General features: G+C 45.9%; 1 protein-coding gene across 1 annotated transcript in view; it reads right to left on the bottom strand.

Moving 5' to 3' along the window:
• Window positions 1-1,104: 1,104 nt before the first annotated feature.
• Window positions 1,105-21,338, bottom strand: part of LOC147692920 (protein Wnt-7a) — a 118,912-nt gene continuing 98,678 nt past the window's right edge. Inside the window, exon 4 of the mRNA XM_086939174.1 lies at window positions 1,105-3,609. Within this exon, the coding sequence (XP_086795300.1) occupies window positions 3,130-3,609 (480 nt within the window). The 3' untranslated portion in view covers window positions 1,105-3,129. The remainder of the gene's footprint in view (window positions 3,610-21,338) is intronic.

Genomic DNA, 21,338 nt, shown 5'->3' with positions numbered 1-21,338 from the left:
ATTTAACTCCTTTCTTGTCTCTTGAAAGTTATTCCAAAGAGTGGATTTTTGAACTGAGCTAATAAATCAAAATGCAAATGTTTATACTCACTCTTTTATTAAGCATGAACCGGGTAAAGGCAGTGTTTAATTTATATGCCTGTTTTAGCCACTCACAGCTGCATTGCCTGCAAATAGTTTGCTTTTCCACCAGTGGTCTCTTCATGGGGTTAGTATATGAGCTGTGCGCGAATTTCCCTGCATGTGTGTGAATATCCTCTCAGGCTGGAGGTAGGGCGAGTCACACATGTGTGGTTATTTTCAGCACACATGACTTGCACTGGAGTGATTGAAGTGTAAGTGGTATAGGTAATGTTTAAAGCAACATCAAATTACATGCAAATTACAACTTAAGTGGGAAAAGTAAATGGAGCCATTCCAAGAAAGACTTTAGTTCAAATAAATATAAAGTAAATCAAAAGATAAAAGTAAGATTCCAGAAATGTGCTGACCCTCCTCATGTGTCCTCTAAGGTTCAGATGCTAGCATACATATTTATTTATTGAATTCATAAACTTGGAAGATTTACAACATGCATAAATTGCATATGTCCAAGTAAGAAACTTGTGGTATATAGCCAAAAAAGTAAAGTCATAATCTATGTCTGTGGAATTTTCAATTTATTTTCGAAATTAAGCCAAGCGATTGTATAAGGATTACCTACATACTGGAATTGTAACCTTTTAATTTAAATGATATGTTACTCTTGTGGTATTTCCAAACCTGTTACTGTGCATTATCCAAATGTGTGTAAAATGATTACTTATACTTGTGGTACTTTCAATGTTTTTGTGAATTAGTCAAGAGAGAGATGTTCTGGTGTACTAACATTGGTTACCGGTGGAATGTGAGATCCTTGCCTTTTGTTCAAAACTGCTGAAGTTTCACTTCTAACAGCAATATGTCTCCCTCTAGTAAAGCAACCTACAACATCTATTTATTTTGTCTGTGTTAGACTTTCCACCAACTTTCAGTAGCATTAGAACACACTGGAAGCTCCTAAAATGCCTAGAGCGTTTCCATACTTTTAAGTGGGGTATCCAAGATACGTAAACCATACAGTTCATTTTCAGATAACATACAGATGTGGTATATTTGATACAAAACTGCCTACTGCATGGGCTAATGGAACCATTTACAATAGACACAGTTACCAGCAGTAGTTGTGCAGTGGTAACTGCACTGTAGTGTATCACAGGGAAAGAGACATATTGACTCTAAAGTAACACTTTAATATGGACGTGCCAGCCCTGTGTGTTATCTGTGAGAATCAGGCAGCCTGTGGCATGCAAGTTTTTACAGTCAGTCTACAGTCTGCCAGTGATAAAATCAGATTTGACAGTAGCACAATATGAAGGTTTAACTGATAGCCCACACAGCACATTCGCCATTCACACCGCCGCAGTTTCAACAGATGAAGCCTATGGGAAGCAGATTCTCTTTCCATTTTTAGAATGGGACAAGTAAGCACCCAGGGAAGTACCAATCACGGATTCCAGCCATGAGGCAACACTAATGCTGTGTCTTTTGTACGTTCTGCGAATTGTAGTACAGGGAAAAAAGAGTCCGTTTGTGTACACAGAATCGCATGCAGTCACACAAACACTCTCTCATGAAGGTGCACCCACACATATCCAAACACACATTTCTCATCATCTAAAAGAAAGATTTTCCAGCTTTTTCACACATAAACTAACATTACACGGGAATATATATCACCTGGCTACAGCAGTGCAAACAGATTTGGCAGCCATCTATAATTTGTTAATGGGGCTATCCAGTGTGGAGAAAAAAAATCAAGTTCTCTTTTCTCTGCCCTGCACCTCCAACAATCACAGACAATAGACGTTCCAGAATATTCCTTTGTTTGATGATGTCAGCTTGGGTTTTGAGATCTATTGTGCCATCATTCACAGGGATACCCCTTTAAACACCCTTAGAATGACTAACAGTGTTCTTGAGTTCAGCAAAAAGGGACATGCTATAGCGGGATACAAGCAGACATGGTATAAATAAAATATTCATATAAAAATAGTCTCTTACAAAATATACTCTTTCATTTTATGGTCCATTTTCCAAAAGGTGGAGATTAGCCTGGAGTATCATATTGATGTCCATGGTATGTTCTTAAATGCTCTTGCTCTCATAAATGAAAATATAGCGTATGCACAAAAAACCTCTGCTAAATCGTATTTACAGACAATTAGCAACAAGCAGCAACTGTGTGTGTGTGTGTGTGTGTGTATGTGTACACATATAAATCTATATAAATATGCATGGCTATTTGTATCACTGCTTGATTTTAAATATCATGATATAGCATGAAAGTACTATACAACCAAAACAAGTTTGGAATGAGCACTACTATATACAGCTCCAGTGTTTCCTAGTTGCATCGACCAAGATTATTCTACAAAAAAGCAACTAATTGATGTTTGCAGAACCTTCCGAATGCTGATAGAGTTTTTTCATTAAATAAATTAACATTAGTCTTAACTAAATACAATGCTTAAATATTGTTATAATTATGCCCAGTTGTTCCAAGTCCCTGCACTTAAAAAGAAAACTGCTGAACATAAAAAGCATGAGAAAATCCAGTGTCTAAAAAAGCTGCAGCAGCTCTACACGATTTGGCTGAGCCTGAGGGAGAGGGCCAGCAAGAAAAGCAGAAGCGTTTCACCAGTGTAGAAACCTCAATCCGCGTAGTCCATACATTCACACTCGGGTACTGTTGCCCTCTGGTTTTTCCTTTCCTTTTCTCCCTTAATGACAGTAGGTTCATATTCAGTCATCTAGCTCCAAAATATAAGTGCCACACTTAGGTATTTTGCTCAGTTGTTATTTGTGTTCCTCAAGTTGATCATCGCGCCCACATTGATTTTGCGTTCAGCGTCGGTCTGGTCTGCCTGTTTGGATGATACGCATATTCACAAAAGGACAAGTGCATTTAGGGACAGGGGTCCACATGCGGTTTTCCTTTTCAAGGGCAAGTGATCTTTGCCATAGTTTTGCAGCAGGTCACTTAAGATGATGTGCAATGTAATGGCGTCATTCCCAGGGATGCAAAGCCTGTCCTCCCAGGGTGTAGGTTCACTTGCAGGTAAACACCTCTGTCCTTTCACTGCATGTGTTGCACTTGACATAGCAGCACCAATGGAATTTGCAGTTGCACTTCCACACCCTTGAGTACTGGTGCGTGTTATACCCCCGACCACAACACATCAGATCGCAGCCGCTGTTGTGCTGCGCTGTCTTGTTGCACATTCTACCCTGCGTTCCCACGCTACCGGTGACAGGGTCTTCTTCACAGTAGTTTGGAGATGTATCAATGTAAACCAAGTCCGTATCCATGGGTTTGAGGTAAGACAGAGGCTTTTTGATCTTCAGGAAGGTTGGGCGCTTTTTTCGGTTTGCTCTTACTGGCTCAACGTGAACTGCATCGTTATACTTATCTTTCAGGATGTAGCCCAGCTCACGAAACTTTGGCAGAGTCGTCCAGCAAGTCTTGGTTGTGCAAGATCCAGAAACTCCATGGCACTTGCACTCCAGCCTCAGGTTTTCCGCAAGGATCTGGCATAAACAGAACAACACACAAGAGAGTTATCACACCGAAGACTGATTGTAAAATATTCCTAAGTAAAGTGCTATACATGTAAAGGATTGTGATGCCCCTCCTTAACAAAATTGTTTGACCATAAACACTTGCATATGTATCAAGTGGTTAGATATGACCTAGCACAGAAGAAACATCTTTTAAAAAAGTTAATAGAAACTTGTCTGCTTTTCTCTTAGATATGTTTGTTTTGTGATTTACAAAAATGGTTTTTCCAGGTATAGGATGTAGAAAACTGGGTCTTTCTTAGATTTCCAGAGGAGGAAAAAAATCCCTACCCCTTGCCAGATGGGGTTTCCACCAGGTGTAAGTGAAACAGGTCCTGTGCACAGGATTTGATGTCAATTTCTTTCTAGACAGAGGAAATACTTTTCAAGAAATGGGTACCTCATACCCAACACCATTGTAAAGCTTGGATAAGACTTTTTACTTTGCCACCCTGCAAATACACATTCCATCTCATTGTTAATGTATATTTACCAGTGTCTACAAAGAGACAAACTATTCGGAACAGGTTGTGACAATCCCAAAATTAAGAACATAGCCGCAGAGAAATTATGATTCTTTCAATCAGATCTTACATATTAGGAGTATAAATCAATTCCTTATGCTTGTAGGTGAAATATATGGATTCTAAATTGTTTCTGAGCCAGCCAACCCGTGGATTGGGTGCAGCCTAAAAGCACAACCCTTGTTAAAAACAAAATGAATGTCTAGACAATAGAGCAAATGTACAACTAAACAGTAGTGCACCCATAATGTAAATTGAATTGAAATTAAGAGCAAATTCCGCAGATACACAAAATGCATTTTTAGCAAAGGGTCTTTCATCCTCAAAACGTATGAAGGCAGGATAAACACGTAATTCTGAATTTGTGCGGTCATCTGTAGTTTCTTACACATAAATGTGCTATTAATACAAGACCTTTGTAAAATCTGAGTGGTACTCAGTTTTTTATGTCGGCCATTACATATTAAAGCAACAGTCTAGATGTGATATTAAGACCTTTGAGGAAGGAATGAGAGCAATGTGGGCACTTAAACGAGGCACCTATAGATTGTTGTGTGTCAACAACAGTTACAACAGATGTTGGTTATCTTAGATCCTAAAAGAAGGATCTCAAAAACATTGAGGCTTGACTGGAATAAATAGGACTGCCCATGTAAGAATGGAGCCCCTCCTATGCGGGATGAAGTATGAGAGAAAGCACCCAAATAGGACCAATATTGAAGGGAACCATTCACAAGCACCAAACCTGTATACGAGGAGATGGAGTAGGGCCCAGTCTTGTCAGGACAACTAACAATCTGAGCTAGACTTTCTAGGTTAGGTAAGATAACATTTGATAAATTAGGGGATCCTAATCAAAAGGAAGAAATTACACTAAAATATCTCCAGAAAAATAGTAGTGCAACTCAAATGTGAATGCATACCTTCATGTGGCGAACTGTAAGGAATAGTCTAAGTAAGAAAGCAGTCCTGCAACCGAAATTTATGAAGAGTTTATGGTGCTAGTACAGAGATGTGAGGGGTGAATGCCAAATAGTAGCCAGTAGACCAAGTAGCACCCTCTTGTGTTTGGAGAGATAAAAGTCCCATATTGTTGGCAAGACAGCCTAAATAGACTACATTGGCAGAAGGACAAAGGGATCCAAAATCTCTTTCTGCTCACCACTGATGCCCGGTCCATCTGTAATCCTTCTGGGTGCTAGAGTTGCACATACAAATGCTACTAACTGCCTGAAAACTATTGAGGGACAAAAATAACCTTCCTCTCTTGTGAAGTTATAAATAGAAGAAAAGTTAGTAATGGACTAATAATCGCACCTCGTATTATTATACAAATTGTAGTGAGAATGCAGTAATGCAGGCAGAGCTCAGGAAATTTTGGGGTGGTGCTTCTGAGGTTATCCCACATCCTCCTACCACCAAAGGTGTGAGTTCACAATAGGACCTAAGATCCAGTGCGATCATTTATAAGAAGGAAAACCAAGGCACTCAATTGCGTAAAAAAATTAAAATGTATAAGTTCCAAACAGTAAGGAATTATGTTGAGAAGAGATTTTCCTTTATTGTGAGGATGCGTAGATTCAATGATCCTCAGTACATTCATAAAATGTCATAAAATTCACATTCTTCAGTTCTTGATATTGAATAACAGTCGACAACCTTCTTCTGGACAAAATTCTGCTTACATTTTTCATTATGGTTTTATTAATATGATAAATTTGAAATATTTCTTCTATTTCGGTCATACTTAGGGACTTATCAGAATTACAGCCACAAAGTGAAACTGAAACTCTCAGCAGTGCTTAGCCTCTTCTCGACCATGCAAAGTGCTGTCATGCATTCAAAAGACTGACGCAGGCACCCTCCCATCAGTGAATACTTATTACACCAACTCCTCTTAATCAAGTAATCTATTCTTTATCTTACTCTTTATCATCTACCTTACCTCAGGGCCTAACTTGACTTGATTAATTTCAGTCCGACTTGGTTCCTCTCTCTCACATCTTACATAGAAAATATAAACTGGGTATATTAATTTAAGCAGGCTCAAATGTCCAATACAAACCCTTCCAACAGGAGAGGGGACTTACCCTTCGCTTTTAGGGGGGTAAGCACTGGTCTGGCTTGCAAACCAGCTCATTACTATTTTTTACTTTTTTGTCACTTTCTAATCGCCAATGCTATACCAGGCCCTGTGGAATTTTAGTTTACGAGCTGAACATCATCTGCGCCAGCTTGTCACCCACGTACAACGTGCACGACAGCCCTTTTAGGTATCATGGTCTCCCTGTCCACGATCGATCGCCAGCGCGCTCCTCTGACCCTGCAAACATCCTCCGCGCACCCTGGCTCCCCCTCCCTCCCTCACATGAGCATAACCCTTCTCCTCCTGCATGACCCTGTCCTTGGGAGTCACGCCCGCGCCTGACCAGCACCTCCTCTCCTTCCATGAATACCCCTCTGTTGATAAGCCATCCCTCCGCGCTCGATTGTCCACGCGGCATGAATACCACTCCTTTGATGACCCCTTCCCCCGAGTCCGACTGTCCACACAGGTCCGAGGCCATCGCCTAAGCCGGGAGATATCATTTACTGCCCCTTATTGTATGGAGTCGCTCCTCTTCAAAGGACACACTATTGATCATGGCCTCCCCACCCCATGGGATACAATCAGGCGCACACATCCTAAGAATCGGCGGAACACTCAGCCGTGTGATAGCCCCCTCCTGTTATCAGCAGGGTGAGGACCTCTATTGTGGATGTATGTGGGGGTGGGCTTGACACGAGGATTATGGGGACGTCATTTCATAAGTTTAAAGAGTCTTTTATGCAATAAAGAATGCTCACATGTCATAAACCAGGGTATAAGAGGCCAGGCCTCAGAGAGGCTGTTAGATCACCTCGAGACGATACCTTGTTGTCTGATCTGATGTGTTCTGCTCCGTCGGAATAAAACTCCTGTTTCCTGCCTTCTGGTCTCCGGCGCCTGCCTCATTTGCTTGGTAAAATTTGAATGGTACAAAGGCGGTTAGCGCCGGGCAAATCTTGAAAAAGGTCATCGCCCTACCCTTTTTCCACAATTGGCGTCCCAAAGCGTGGGGCCCATCAGCGACACGTGGATCCAGTGGGAGAGGTCCAGACGACAGAGTGAACGACTGCAACGATCGGGAGAGCTCGTGTCCGATAGACCCTCGTCTGACAGCCGATCATCCGACCTTCACTAGTTCCGAACAGACCTCTCTCGAGTGATCTACGGTCCTGACTGGGAACCATCAGGAGTGCCACGAACATCACGAAGAATAGAGGACGATCGGGCGCTGGATTCGGAAGACAGGAAACCGTCCATGCGGTCCGGGTAAGGTCGTGTAAACACGACAAATTAAGAAATAATTGTTTGATTTGGATAATACTAGTATTACGCTTTTGTTGAGTCTTCTGGAGATTCACCGTCTGCAAACGGAGAAACAACAGGCTCTCTCTTTGCAAACAGTGAAGGATAGGTAACGCAGACTTTTGTCCCCATTGTAATCCGTCGTGCCTATCTTCCTCCCCCACTGTTTTCCCGAACTGCCGTTCGTGGATTGTTGTCTGGAGATTCTCTGTCTGCAAACAGGGAAGAACAAGGTCTCTCTTTGCAGGTAGAGAAAGAGTGGGTAACGCAAACCTTTAACACGTCGTACCCACTTATTCTCCCCACTGATTGTTTAATTGACCGAACACTGATTGTTCGGTATTGGTTCTTTTGAGGTATTCACCGCCGGCAAACAACGGAGAATAGAAATATTCTGTCTAGTCTTTGCCCGCCGTGATAAGATAGGTAGTGCAGACCTTTGTCCCCGTTGTAACCCGTCATGCCTATCTTCTCCCCACTGATTGGTAGCCTGTTCAGCCCGGACCGCTTATTAGAGATGAACCACCCAGCTCCACTGGAAGGCACCCCTAATAAGGACATGTTCACTAAGCATGGACTAGTCGCTATAGCTTATACTAAGCTATGGCATAAATATACAAAGAAGAACCCCGAAAGTCAGTGGCCACTGATAGGTTCCTTTGATGATCATAAAATAAAAACATTAGAAATAGCGCTCCAGAAAAATAAGACTACGCCCACTATGATCGATAGTATCGGCATGTGGCGCAAAGAAACGGAACAACGAAGAAAAAGAGAAGAAGCAAAAATAGGGAAAGAATTACGAAAGGCAGCCCACCTAGCTGCTAAGCAACTAGAAGAAGAAATAAAAGAAAGAAAGGAAGCTACACAAAACCAAGAATCAGGGTCGACAGGTCAATGTCCCGTTAGGACCCCCTCTGCGCTTTACCCTGACTTGCCCTCCAAACAGCGGGCGAACGATGAGTTACTGCTAGGTCCCCCAATCATCTACATGCCCCCTCCATATGCCCCCTGCCAACAGCACTTGCAAGCCCTAAGTGCGAACGAGAACGACCTTAGCGCTAGTGCACCAGCCCTCACGGCCTCCGCACCAGCCACATTAGCAGCACCACTAGATGACCCCGAGGTTAGCAAGCACCCACCAGCCAGACCAAACAGGTTGAGCAAAGATGAGCGGGATGGGATTGACAAAATAGCAAAGACACTAGTAGAACGAAGGGAGAGCGAAGAATACACAATGAACATGTATAACTTGCATGCCGACAGCCACAGACGGCATTTCATTTTGCGATTCAGCTACCACATCCTGAACGCATATGAGGATAGGTATCAAAGTAAGGGCCCCGCTAAACTGACAACACTGTATAGGAAGATTGATGTTGGAGATGGGACTGAATGTGAGGCAACGGAGCTCTTCATGCAGATGCTTGAGGTCTTCCGCCACCTCACGGAACAAAAACCAGAAGCCAAGGTTACAGTCCCTGAAACGACCTCAGTAGAAGTAGCCAACACTATGATGCCCATCAGAGAGGCGGCCCCTTACTGGATTCCGCCACGTGGCCAGGGAACAAGCGATGATATTAATCACACAGATGCAAAAGGAAGGGTTGTGTACAATTGGGTTTACCAACCATGGGACCGACAAGATATCCTAACCTTTAAACAAACTCTGCCCGATTTAAGAAAGAACCCGACAGCATTCTATACTGAACTAGGCACAGCCTTGGGTTCGACGATAATGACTTTAGCGGACATTGACTTGTTTTTCGGGTTATGCCTGCCAGCTGACGTGTGGAAGCAAATCCGGAAGGCTGACCACACAGATCTGTTTGGACATACCTGGGACCAACTCAGTGAACTAGATAGACAGCGAGAGCCTGGAAGGAAACCAGTAAAGGACATATTAGAACTCCCAGACAAATTAGTCCAGAAGTTAAAGACACTGATCCCAGAGAAAAAGATAGATTGGTCGATAGTCACGGCCTGTCGTCAGAAACCCCAGGATGATGTGTCAGAATACTTCTCCCGATTCGAGACAGTGTTCTCCGACTACAGTGGCCAAGACATGACCACCGCAACCGGACAACACCTGTTTGTACAAAATTATGTAAAGGGCCTATCACAAGAGGTCTCCCAAAAACTGCAGACGAGTGAGAGTAGTTGGGGGGCCTCCAAACCTGCAGCTATACTACAGATGGCTCAGTATTATGAGCACCAGAAGAATGAGAATGATAGGGCGTCCGAGAAAAAGAAGAAAGATTTGAAAGAAAGGGTGATGATAGCACAGATACAAGGTATAACGGTCGGACGGGAATCCCACAGGGGGAACTACCAATCGACCATCCCTAGAAATCCACCTCCTAAAGATCACGCCCCAACACCCCACACTGGACGTAGAGACATTTGCGATGACCAATGTGCCTTCTGCAAAGGATTCGGCCATTGGAAATCCCAGTGTCCGGTTCTGCTAGAGATGAACAGAAATAGGGACCCCAAGGATGTAGCGGGTGGATCGAGAAATAGGGGGCAAGGACGAGGGCACACAAACGACACCAACAATGACAGATCAGGGAGATCGAACACATTTGACCGCCCCCGACAGAACCAGTATCAACTATCCGACGGTGAGAATGCCCCTGATTTTGCATAGGACTGCCAGGGGCAAGGGAGGGATCCAGTCGAGCTCTGTGTTGACCAGCAAGGTCCTTATGTCACTGCTAAGGTCCTGGGTACAGAGTCTCCATTTTTTGGTAGACACTGGGGCGACACGTAGTGTGTTATCGAAACGACTGATTCCAAGGGCACCCTTGTCTGGCTCACACATTACATCGATAGGTTTCGATGGGACGCCCTCCACTAACCCCCTGTCCGTGCCTATCACCTTTGACCTAGAAAGCAACACCACTGACACAACGTTTCTGCTCTCCTCCAACTCCCCTGATGCCATTATGGGCATTGACTTACTGAAACATTTTCGAGCTACCATTAGGTGTTCCCCAGATGGAATCCGAGTCATCCTGTACGACAACCCAGGCATGCCCAAATCCTGCCCTGCACGACACATGTGCTCCATAGCTGACGCTGACCTGTCCTTGCTTGACACCCTGCCTCCGTACCTATGGGCCAAAAATGACTCTGATGTGGGACGAATGATGATTGACCCTATTCATATAACTGTAAGACAGGACGCTATGCTCCCGAAACTCCCACAATATCGGATATCGCCCGAGGGCGAGAAGGCACTGGTAGCGATCATTCAGTCTCTGGTAGATGCAGGAGTGGTTGAAGAGGTGGTTAGCAATGTCTGCAACAGCCCAATCCTACCTATTGTTAAGAAGCAAGGCGAAGGAGATGAGAAAGCGTACCGCTTCATCATCGACCTGCGAGAGATTAACAAAGTGGTTGTACCCCAATACCCCGTAGTCTCAGATATCACCACCATTCTGACCCTCATCCCGTCCACTGCCACCACCTTCACTGTTATCGACCTCAAGAATGCGTTTTTCTCTATCCCCATCCATCCAGACAGCCGTTATCTCTTTGGCTTCACCTTAAAATCCCGCTCGTACCAATTTTTTAGAGCTCCCCAGGGGTACACTGAAAGTCCCAGTATTTACAGCCAGGCCCTCAAAAGACAGCTGGACGCCGTCCAGCTACCGGATGGAGTGGTGTTGATCCAATATGTCGATGATATCCTTTTGGCGGCCGATACCACCCCACTTGCAATCACAGCCACTGTTCAACTCCTACACTTTCTCGCAGAAAATGGCCATAAAGTTTCCAAAAAGAAATTGCAGTTCTGCCAGCCACAAGTGACATACCTAGGCCATCTCCTGTCCAAAGAAGGGAGGAAACTCACACCCGACCGAATCCAAACCATCCTAGACACCCCCGTCCCAAAAACACAAAAGCAAGTCCGCTCTTTGGTTGGCCTAACCTCTTTTTGCAGACAGTGGTTACCTAATTTCAGCCTCATTGTAAAACCCCTACTTGCCTTGTTGACCAAAGATGCCCCCTTCCCGCTCCCTTGGACCCCTGAGTGTCAAGCATCCTTTAAGGAATTACGGGATGCCCTCTGCTCAGCACCCGTCCTAGGAACTCCGGATTACTCCAAACCCTTCTCCCTCTTCACCCACGAAAGGGAGGGGTGTGCATTGTCTGTCCTGACTCAGTCTATTGGTCCTAAGCAGTGCCCTTGTGCCTACTTCTCCGCCACTCTTGATCCTGTAGCCAGAGCTTTACCTGCCTGCCTTCGAGCAGTAGCTGCCGCTGCTGTCTCTATCCGTCAGAGTGAGGGAATCGTACTTTCAAACTCCCTCACCGTGTTAGTACCCCATGCTGTCGACACCCTTCTGAACCAAACCAAGACTCAACATTTGACTAGCGCACGACTGACTGGGTACGAATTGACGCTACTTGCACCCCACATCACACTAAAGAGATGCACGACTTTGAATCCTGCCACATTGTTGCCCCTGCCTGAAAATGACCCCGACGTTCCTCCCATACACGACTGTGTGACCCTTACTGACGAACAAACTAGGAGTAGAGTTGACCTCCGAGACACTGCTTTCACAGACCCCGATGGAGAACTATGGGTAGACGGCTCATGCATCAAGCTCCCAGATGGCACCACTTCAGCTGCCTATGCAGTCACGACAGCCCGAACAATAGTTGAGACAGCCCGCATCACGCAACGGTCTGCCCAGGCGGCAGAGCTGATAGCCCTCACACGAGCATGCATCATAGCCACAGGAACCACCGCGAACGTATACACAGACAGCCAGTATGCCTTCGGGGTGGTTCACCATTTTGGGCTCCTGTGGAGAGAAAGGGGATTCTTGACGTCCCACGGCACCCCCATCCTTCACGGAGATCTGGTCTCTGCCCTGATTGAAGCGGTTCTCCTCCCCAAACGACTAGCAGTGATCAAATGCCAGGCACACAAGAAGGTGACAGACTTAGTTGGACAAGGGAATGCACTGGCCGACATCACTGCACGAACCACAGCTGAGAATAGGACGATGACACGCATATATGTGACCAGGTCGCAAGCAGAGAAATGGACTGACGCAAGGGAAATGATTAGAGACATCCAGTCGGCCAGCACCCCTCACGAACTGACTAAGTGGGCGGGGGTGGGTTTTAAGGATGATGAGGGCTGCTGGCGAACAAAAGATGCAAACAAATGGTTGCTGCCTGACTCATACCTGATCCCCATACTGACGATGGCCCATTCCCCCGCACACATAGGATCTGCACCCATGATCGAACTCATTTCCAAAGTCTGGCACAACGACAAAATCCCCGACTCAGCCAGACGCCTAGTCCAGCAGTGCCTTATCTGTCTGCAACACAACCCCGGGAAAGGAACTGTGGTACCCCGGGGAGGATTCGGGACCCCCAATCATCCCTTTGAGGTCCTCCAGATGGATTACATCCAGCTGGAGAGATGTCAAGGCTTGAAATATGTACTAGTCATTGTATGTGCCTTCAGCAAAAGGGGAGAGGCCTATCCAACCCGTGACAACACTGCCATGACTACTGCCAAAGTACTACTGAAAGAATTCTTTCCTCGCTATGGCCTTTGTCGAATTTTATGGAGCGACAATGGCCCCCACTTCATAGCTGAGGTTATCCAACTAATCCTAAAGGGATTGGGGGTGAAACAGAGATTTCACGCAGTCTTCCACCCCCAATCCGCCGGCTTGGTGGAGCGACATAATGCCACATTGAAGCTGAAACTGTCAAAAATAGTGGCCACCACTGGACTTAAATGGCCAGATGCCCTCCCACTGGCCTTGCTATCGATGCGCTCCACTCCCACCAAACACCATTTGACCCCCTACGAGGTTGTATTCGGGCGACCGATGAACCTCTGGACTGCTCCCAAGCCAACCTCCATTCATGACGTCCCGGACGTCCTACTATCTGATTATTTGTGCAAGTTAACTAAAACATTGTCTGTCATTCATCAACAGGTGCAGCAGGCCATCCCCGATGCTTCCAGGGGCCCCGGCCACGACATCCAACCGGGAGATTTCGTTCTAATACGAAACTTCCAACGGACCAAGAGTCTGGAACCCCGGTGGACGGGCCCCTGGCAAGTGCTGATCACCGCACGGACGGCGCTTCGAGTGGAGGGGAAGAGGCACTGGCTGCACGCACACCACTGCCGGAAGGTCTCCGCGACCCTGGCCACGACAGAAAACGTCAACACCCAAGAAGAGCTCCTGAACAAAGATCAACCAACATTGAACTGTTATCCCGATACTGAGGCACTTGAACTTGCAAAATTCTCTGATCCCACTGTGCCATCCAGAGAAGGGTATTTCCTGCGTCGAAAGGAGGGAGCCTCGGCTAAGTAGGCCACGGACTAAGTTAAATCTCAGAACGGTGACCTAAGCACAACTAAGGGTTACCCGGAGAGAAGCTAAACGAAGTCTGTGGTTCTGCCCACTACCGAGCACCTTGAAGATGATGGAAGCGCCAGATAAGAAGATGATGGAAGCGCCAGATAAGAAGATGATGGAAGCAACAGGAAATACCCGCTACAGGAACTCAAAGACTGACAATCTGCACAAATCAAAGACAATCGCCTTCTTTATTGTCTTCCTCTTTTGCCTCCTCCTCATGACCTCCTTCTGGATCCTGGAGGAAAGCGCACCGGCTCATCAAGCATTGCTGCCCACTGCGCAACCGACCCCCACGAAAGAGCATCACCTGATCTCCCTGTCGCCACAGCTCCGAGAAAGGCGTAGGGAATTCTGGAACAATTCCTTCGTGCAACTGTTGCACCAACACAACCTTGCTGCAAATGCCACGAACTGTTGGATCTGCGGGTTGCTCCCGCACGCCACTGGACACTCCATCCCTTTTATCCCTTCTCCTTTCTCCGTTCACGGCTCCTGCCTCGCCTGGTTGATCCTCATGCAAGAGAGCCACAAGGATAATGCCACTTCCAGCCAGACAGTGTCGCACTTCTACTCTGGGTTTTGGCTGAACAAAACCGGAAAGACCTCTGCTCCTTTGTGTCCTGCGCTCACAGGCGCCACCTTCCTTAAAGACATTCCAGCCAAAGAACGTGTCGAGGTACAGGTGCTCCACAATCCAGCTAGATCCACCTTCTCTCATCTGCGAAAACAAACTACCGCCACTCTGACTGTGGCTCTGTCTGTTATCAATGTCACAGGTCTCGTGTGTCTCGAAGGCCAGGGAACACAGCTGGTGGGTCACAGTTCCTGCCGAATCACCAGAACATTGGACTCAGTTGACCCCCCTTCCTTTGTTGCTTCACCAAATATGTACTTTGTTTGTGGCACAAAAGCTTACACCTGGCTCCCGAAAGGCTGGAAGGGCACCTGCTACATCGCCTTCGTTCTCCCTCCCACATATGTCGCCCCTGCTAAACCGGCAGAGGTGCGCAAATGATATTGAACAAGCCGACTCCACTGGAGCACAGTTCCTGGATGCCGCAAAGGGACTTGTTCCTCTGTGGGACCCAATGGCAAACAGCCGCGCTATCCGACACCTGACCCAGGCAGTAGAAACAACGATCAACATCACGGCTGGCATCCTCGCTAACAACACGGCGGAGCTTCAGGCGGTCCGCCTTGTGGCCCTTCAAAACCGCCTTGTTCTAGATGTTGTTCTAGCCGATCGAGGAGGAGCATGCCGCATCATCGGATCTAGCTGCTGCACCTACGTGCCAGATAACTCCCCTTCAGTCTACAAAGCAATTGAACACCTCCACAGACTTTCCTCAGAGGTTCACCAAGAACAAGAAGGATGGTCGCTTGGGAGCTGGTTTTGGGACACTTTGAAGGACTGGGGTTGGAGGTTGCTTTCCTTCGTACTGATACCTGTTGTGATATTATGTGGGTGTTGTTTAGGTATCCAATGTCTGCCATCTTTGTGCAGCTTTGTTTCTAACTGTATGTGCCCAAAGACTTTGGACTTCCGAAATGAGCACATGAGTCCCCTCTATGAAGTAGAAATACGTGGCCTTATGGGGATAAATCCGAACTGACAAGTTGGCGAGACATGTTAAAAGGGAGGACTGTGGAATTTTAGTTTACGAGCTGAACATCATCTGCGCCAGCTTGTCACCCACGTACAACGTGCACGACAGCCATTTTAGGTATCATGGTCTCCCTGTCCACGATCGATCGCCAGCGCGCTCCTCTGACCCTGCAAACATCCTCCGCGCACCCTGGCTCCCCCTCCCTCCCTCACATGAGCATAACCCTTCTCCTCCTGCATGACCCTGTCCTTGGGAGTCACGCCCGCGCCTGACCAGCACCTCCTCTCCTTCCATGAATACCCCTCTGTTGATAAGCCATCCCTCCGCGCTCGATTGTCCACGCGGCATGAATACCACTCCTTTGATGACCCCTTCCCCCGAGTCCGACTGTCCACACAGGTCCGAGGCCATCGCCTAAGCCGGGAGATATCATTTACTCCCCCTTATTGTATGGAGTCGCTCCTCTTCAAAGGACACACTATTGATCATGGCCTCCCCACCCCATGGGATACAATCAGGCGCACACATCCTAAGAATCGGCGGAACACTCAGCCGTGTGATAGCCCCCTCCTGTTATCAGCAGGGTGAGGACCTCTATTGTGGATGTATGTGGGGGTGGGCTTGACACGAGGATTATGGGGACGTCATTTCATAAGTTTAAAGAGTCTTTTATGCAATAAAGAATGCTCACATGTCATAAACCAGGGTATAAGAGGGCAGGCCTCAGAGAGGCTGTTAGAGCACCTCGAGACGTTACCTTGTTGTCTGATCTGATGTGTTCTGCTCCGTCGGAATAAAACTCCTGTTTCCTGCCTTCTGGTCTCCGGCGCCTGCCTCATTTGCTTGGTAAAATTTGAATGGTACAAAGGCGGTTAGCGCCGGGCAAATCTTGAAAAAGGTCATCGCCCTACCCTTTTTCCACAGCCCTGGTTGAGAAACACATATTTATATAGTGCACATCCTATTGCTCTATAGTGACATCAGTCCTTCAATACTCGCCCTGAATAAAAATAAAATCTCTCTAGTCAATGATTTTGGGGGATTCATGCTTCTTTTAACGCAACCCATCCTCTCTGGAAACCCATCCATAAAGAATCAATCATATGAGAGGGCATCCATGTCTATCTATGTCTGTTGCTTCACTGTTGATGTCTATTATCTTAATGTTTTAATGCCTCCAAGGACTTCTCATAAAATTCAATGCTATTTAGCACTTGATACAGAAGGTCTGAAATAAATCCGTCACATTTGACAATATCACACTAGTCTGAACATTTTTCACAAAGGTATTACGTACCTGGATTGTGCTTAGCTGCATAAATAACTTGAGGTAGAAGTGTCCAAGTGCAAGTTCATGTTAATAACTCACAAAGCATGAACTTGCAGTAGTAAATGAATTTACTCACAGTTAAAAATGCGCCTACGCCAAAGCAGATTTCCCCCATTGACAGCAACATTTAAAACATTCTCTAATATTTTCTTGATTATTTGTTGGCCTCTTTGTACAAACGTAAATCAGCACGGAAACAATGCTTCAGACCTTACAGCCCTCTGAAGTCAACAACACAAAATACTGCCTTACAACCTGACTTACTACTACAAAGGTGAAACTTTCCGCAAGTATTTTTTGGGTTCTTACATCCATGTAGCACTAGACCAAACTATATAAAAAGGAACAAACATGTTTATTAAACATGACAGCACCTTGTATCGCATAAATTAAAGCTCCCGAACCAATCTAAGGGGGTCACTAGGATTGCGGTTTTTCCGCATCCCCCGGGCCGGCGGAAGTGTCCGCCGGCCCGGAGGATGCAGAAAAACCGCTGCGGAGCCTTCAAAGACCCCCTGCCAGATTAGGATGCCTTGGGGTCCGGAAGACCGTCCGCCGCTTTTCCGTCGCGGTCGCCTTATGACCGTGGCGGAAAAGCTCTAATATGGAGGCGGTGTCTAACAGACACCGCCAGCCATATTAGGATGGGGGTGAACAGATGCCTTTCCGCTGCGGCTTCTCCGGCGGGGAAAGGCATCTGGTGATTTCTTTGGGGGCCCGTTGCGGACCCCCAGGGTGACTGGGGTGTGGGTGCACATGGGGTACCCCCCTGCATTTGCATGCACAAAGCGGCAGGCACCGCGCGGTGCCTGCTGCTTTGTGCATGCAAATACAAAGCACGCATTTTTAACATTGCGGCGGGTGCTGCTTCAAGCAGCAACCGCCGCTTTGTTAAACATACAGGATGTGACCGCCAGGGTGGCGGTCACATCCTAATTTGCACGGAGGGACCGCAGCTGCCCCCTGCGGACGGTCCCTCTTCCTCTGGGATGGCGGACGGACGCAGGTCCGTCCGCCATCCTAATAGGGTCCATAGTGAGGGCTATTATGTGCTATTGGCTTTTCAGACGGTTGTGTGATTGGACCACTGAGAAATCAATCATTAGCGAGCTTTATTACATCATCTCCAGATCAGCCCTTCTGCAACAATGCTCTCCAGGCTTAAAAAAAATTGAAAAAGCCAGCAGTCACATTTGACATCTTGGGCTCGGTGTGAGTCTGTGGGCAGCCAAGCACTGCACTTTATTTTTGCCTCAGTAAGAATCTGTAAACGGGGGAGTAATATTTGTAATTGCTTTTTCATTGAGGTGTTGAGCGTCTCCTGGAATCAATCCCACTGCTAAATCAGGAGAAGCCGGCAGTGGCATGGCAAGGTCAGGTGGTACCCTGTGCGGAAAATTTCTTGTCACCCCCGGCTTGACACAATGGCAAAAATATGTGTATAAAACACATATTTTTGCCATTTTGTCAAGCCAGGGATGACAAGTGTCATCACTGAGGGAGGTGACAAAATGTGGCAAAAATATGTGTTTAAAACACATATTTTTGCCATTTTGTCAAGTCAGGGGTGACAAGTGTCATCACTGAGGGAGGTGACAAAATGTGGCAAAAATATGTGTATAAAACACATATTTTTGCCATTTTGTCAAGCCAGGGGTGACAAGTGTCATCACTGAGGGAGGTGACAAAATGTGGCAAAAATATGTGTTTAAAACACAGATTTTTGCATTGTGTCACCCCCCTCGGTGATGAAACCCAGCCCACACCCACCGCACCCCCCTTTCTACGCCCCTTGAAGCGGGTGATATCAACATAAAAGATAGAGCAACCTGCTAATTCTTAGCTGTGATTTTTTTGTCTAAAAAGACTTCTTGTGTCTTCTCGATTTGACATGTAATACCTGAATATAATAAAACTCTGCACTTATTTTGCTCCTAAAAAAATAACGTTATCACTTAATTAATTAATTGTCCTTTGGTGTTAAATAGGACAGAAAAGAAGATACTCATCTAGCGCCTGGATTAGGCAATGTGAGGCCAGGCAGTATTAGTTCAATCTTGGCTTACTTGCTTGATCAAATTGTGTGCTCCTAGGCACATACTTTGCTTCGGTTTTTTTAAAATTTAACAGCGCCTCTTTTTTCTATACAACATTTCTGAGCACCTTGAAATAATTCTGCTCAGGGTATGCGTTGCCCAAAACCTCGCTGATGGTTTGATAATACAGTACAATGGTCCTCCGTCTATACCAGCTATTTAGTTAATATGTACATGGGTGCATGCCAGCTGACTTTCCACTTGTTACTAATGCCATCAAAGTCACGACAGCACATTAATGTCTTTTAAACGTATGTGTAGATATTATCACTTCTATTTAATGCCCCTTAATGTAAACATATCATCTGTTGAACCAAAGTAAAATGCTTCCTCATACTGAAGAAATACACATTTGAGTTTGAAGTGTTCTCATCATATTTTTATACGACTTTCTCTTCAGGCTTCTCCTAAAAACTTTCAATCCATCGGTTGGATTGTAACCATACCTCATAAGTATTCTAGGGCCAGATGTAGGAGGCCATTTACCGACCGGTAACGGCCGATTTCGGCCGTTACCGACCGGTAAATGGGTATTTGTGATGTAGGGGGCCAATTTTACCGATTCGGTAAATTTACCGAATCGGTAAATTTACCGAATCGGTATTTTTACCGATTCGGTAACTGCCAGATGTAGGTGGGACTCTTATGAGTCCCAAAGGCCTTACAGATTCGGTATTTTACCACCCAATCCAATTGGGTGGTAAAATACCGAATCCAGGTGTGCATGCACATGTGTGCATGCACACCTATGCCATGTGAGAGACAGACATGCCCTTAGGGCATGTCTGTGTGCCACATGGCACACATGCCTGTATTTGGGGTGCTAGAGGGTGTCAAAGTGACACCCCCTGCACCCTTGCAGGATTCGGTATTTACCGAATCGGTAAATACCGATTCGGTTATGCCCATTGATTCCTATGGGCTTCAAGGCCCATAGGAATCAATGGGCATTACCGAATCGATATTTACCGATTCGGTAAATATCGATTTTTACAGATTCGGTAATTCAATTACCGAATTGACCTAAATCTCCCTCCTTCAATTTTACCGATTCATAAATACAGAATTGGTAAAATTCGGTATTTATGAGTCGGTAAAATATGCTTACCTACATCTGGCCCCTAGTCCTTGTGTAGCGCAGGATCACCACATCCCCAAGGAAACGGCTGCCAAAATGATTGTGTGATATGGAACTAGATGACTGGTCTGGCAAAGGCCTGGTCAGATTTGAATTTAAATTTAGAATTTTCGCCAAAAGAAAGAGGAGGGCTCAAGGTAACCCATGCAGACAGGTAACATAGAGAGTCATGTGCTTTTTCATGGCATGTCTCGGTGCCGCTTCACCTGTCTGTCTCTTCATCTGTCTGGTATCTACATTGGCGCGTGTCCTGCTTGTAGATTTGACAAGTTTGTCCAGTGGACTGTAATGAAATCAGAAGGAGTCGCAGGACTGTAACCAGCAGGATGCGGGCAGATATATGCATCAGATGCAATGACTCCGCAATTTATCTTTTCAACAGCAGGTTGGATGTCCTCATCAGTAGGCAGCTTCCCAACTCTGGTTTCATTTGACTCCAATAAATCAAGATAAAGTAGAAGGAGGATGTGGCTAAAACTCAGCGATACTCTTGGCTGTGCCTTCATCCCAGGAAGAAAAGTGTATTTATTATTTAGAATATGTTTTTGATACATTGTTTACCTTATTTTTCTTTAGTGCTTATGTTTAACCCTTGAGGCCTAAGTAATAGTTTAAGTACATGGCAACATATTTATAATTGCATTTAGTGTCAGACAATTTTGTCTTTCTCTTTGTCTCTGACTTGCAATAGGCCGAGCTTTCAGTAAAAATGCTTGCCACAGCATTGTTGCTAGGACAACCTCGCTGCAGGCACGGCCCGTGCTGGGCGATATACTGGGGCGGTGACGTCAAGCAGAGGAGGGTCAGGGTGGGGGGTTGTAAAATGCGGGATATGGACCATTAGAGGTAAGTGCCGGAAAAAAAAAATTAGTTGCCCACGCTGCATCACATTTAGCGATGCAGTGTGGGCAACGAAAATATATATATATTTTTTTGGTACTTACCTCTAATGGTCCATATCCCGCATTTTACAAACCCCCCACCCTGACCCTCCCCTGCCTGATGTCACCGCCCGAGTATAACGCCCGCACGGGCCGTGCCTGCCTCGCTGATGTCCTAGGTTACCAAATAACTCCATATCATCACCGACACAATCTCCGAACTCTAGGCCTCTTCGACCACCTAAGGCATTGTGGCAGTCATATCTTGGTTTAGTTTCTCTAAATCAAGCAGACTAACACACTTAAATATAATTTT

This window comes from Lissotriton vulgaris, chromosome 9, assembly GCF_964263255.1.
Source record: "Lissotriton vulgaris chromosome 9, aLisVul1.2, whole genome shotgun sequence".
Lineage (NCBI taxonomy): Eukaryota > Metazoa > Chordata > Amphibia > Caudata > Salamandridae > Lissotriton > Lissotriton vulgaris.
This window is presented reverse-complemented; position numbering and strand designations above follow the sequence as displayed.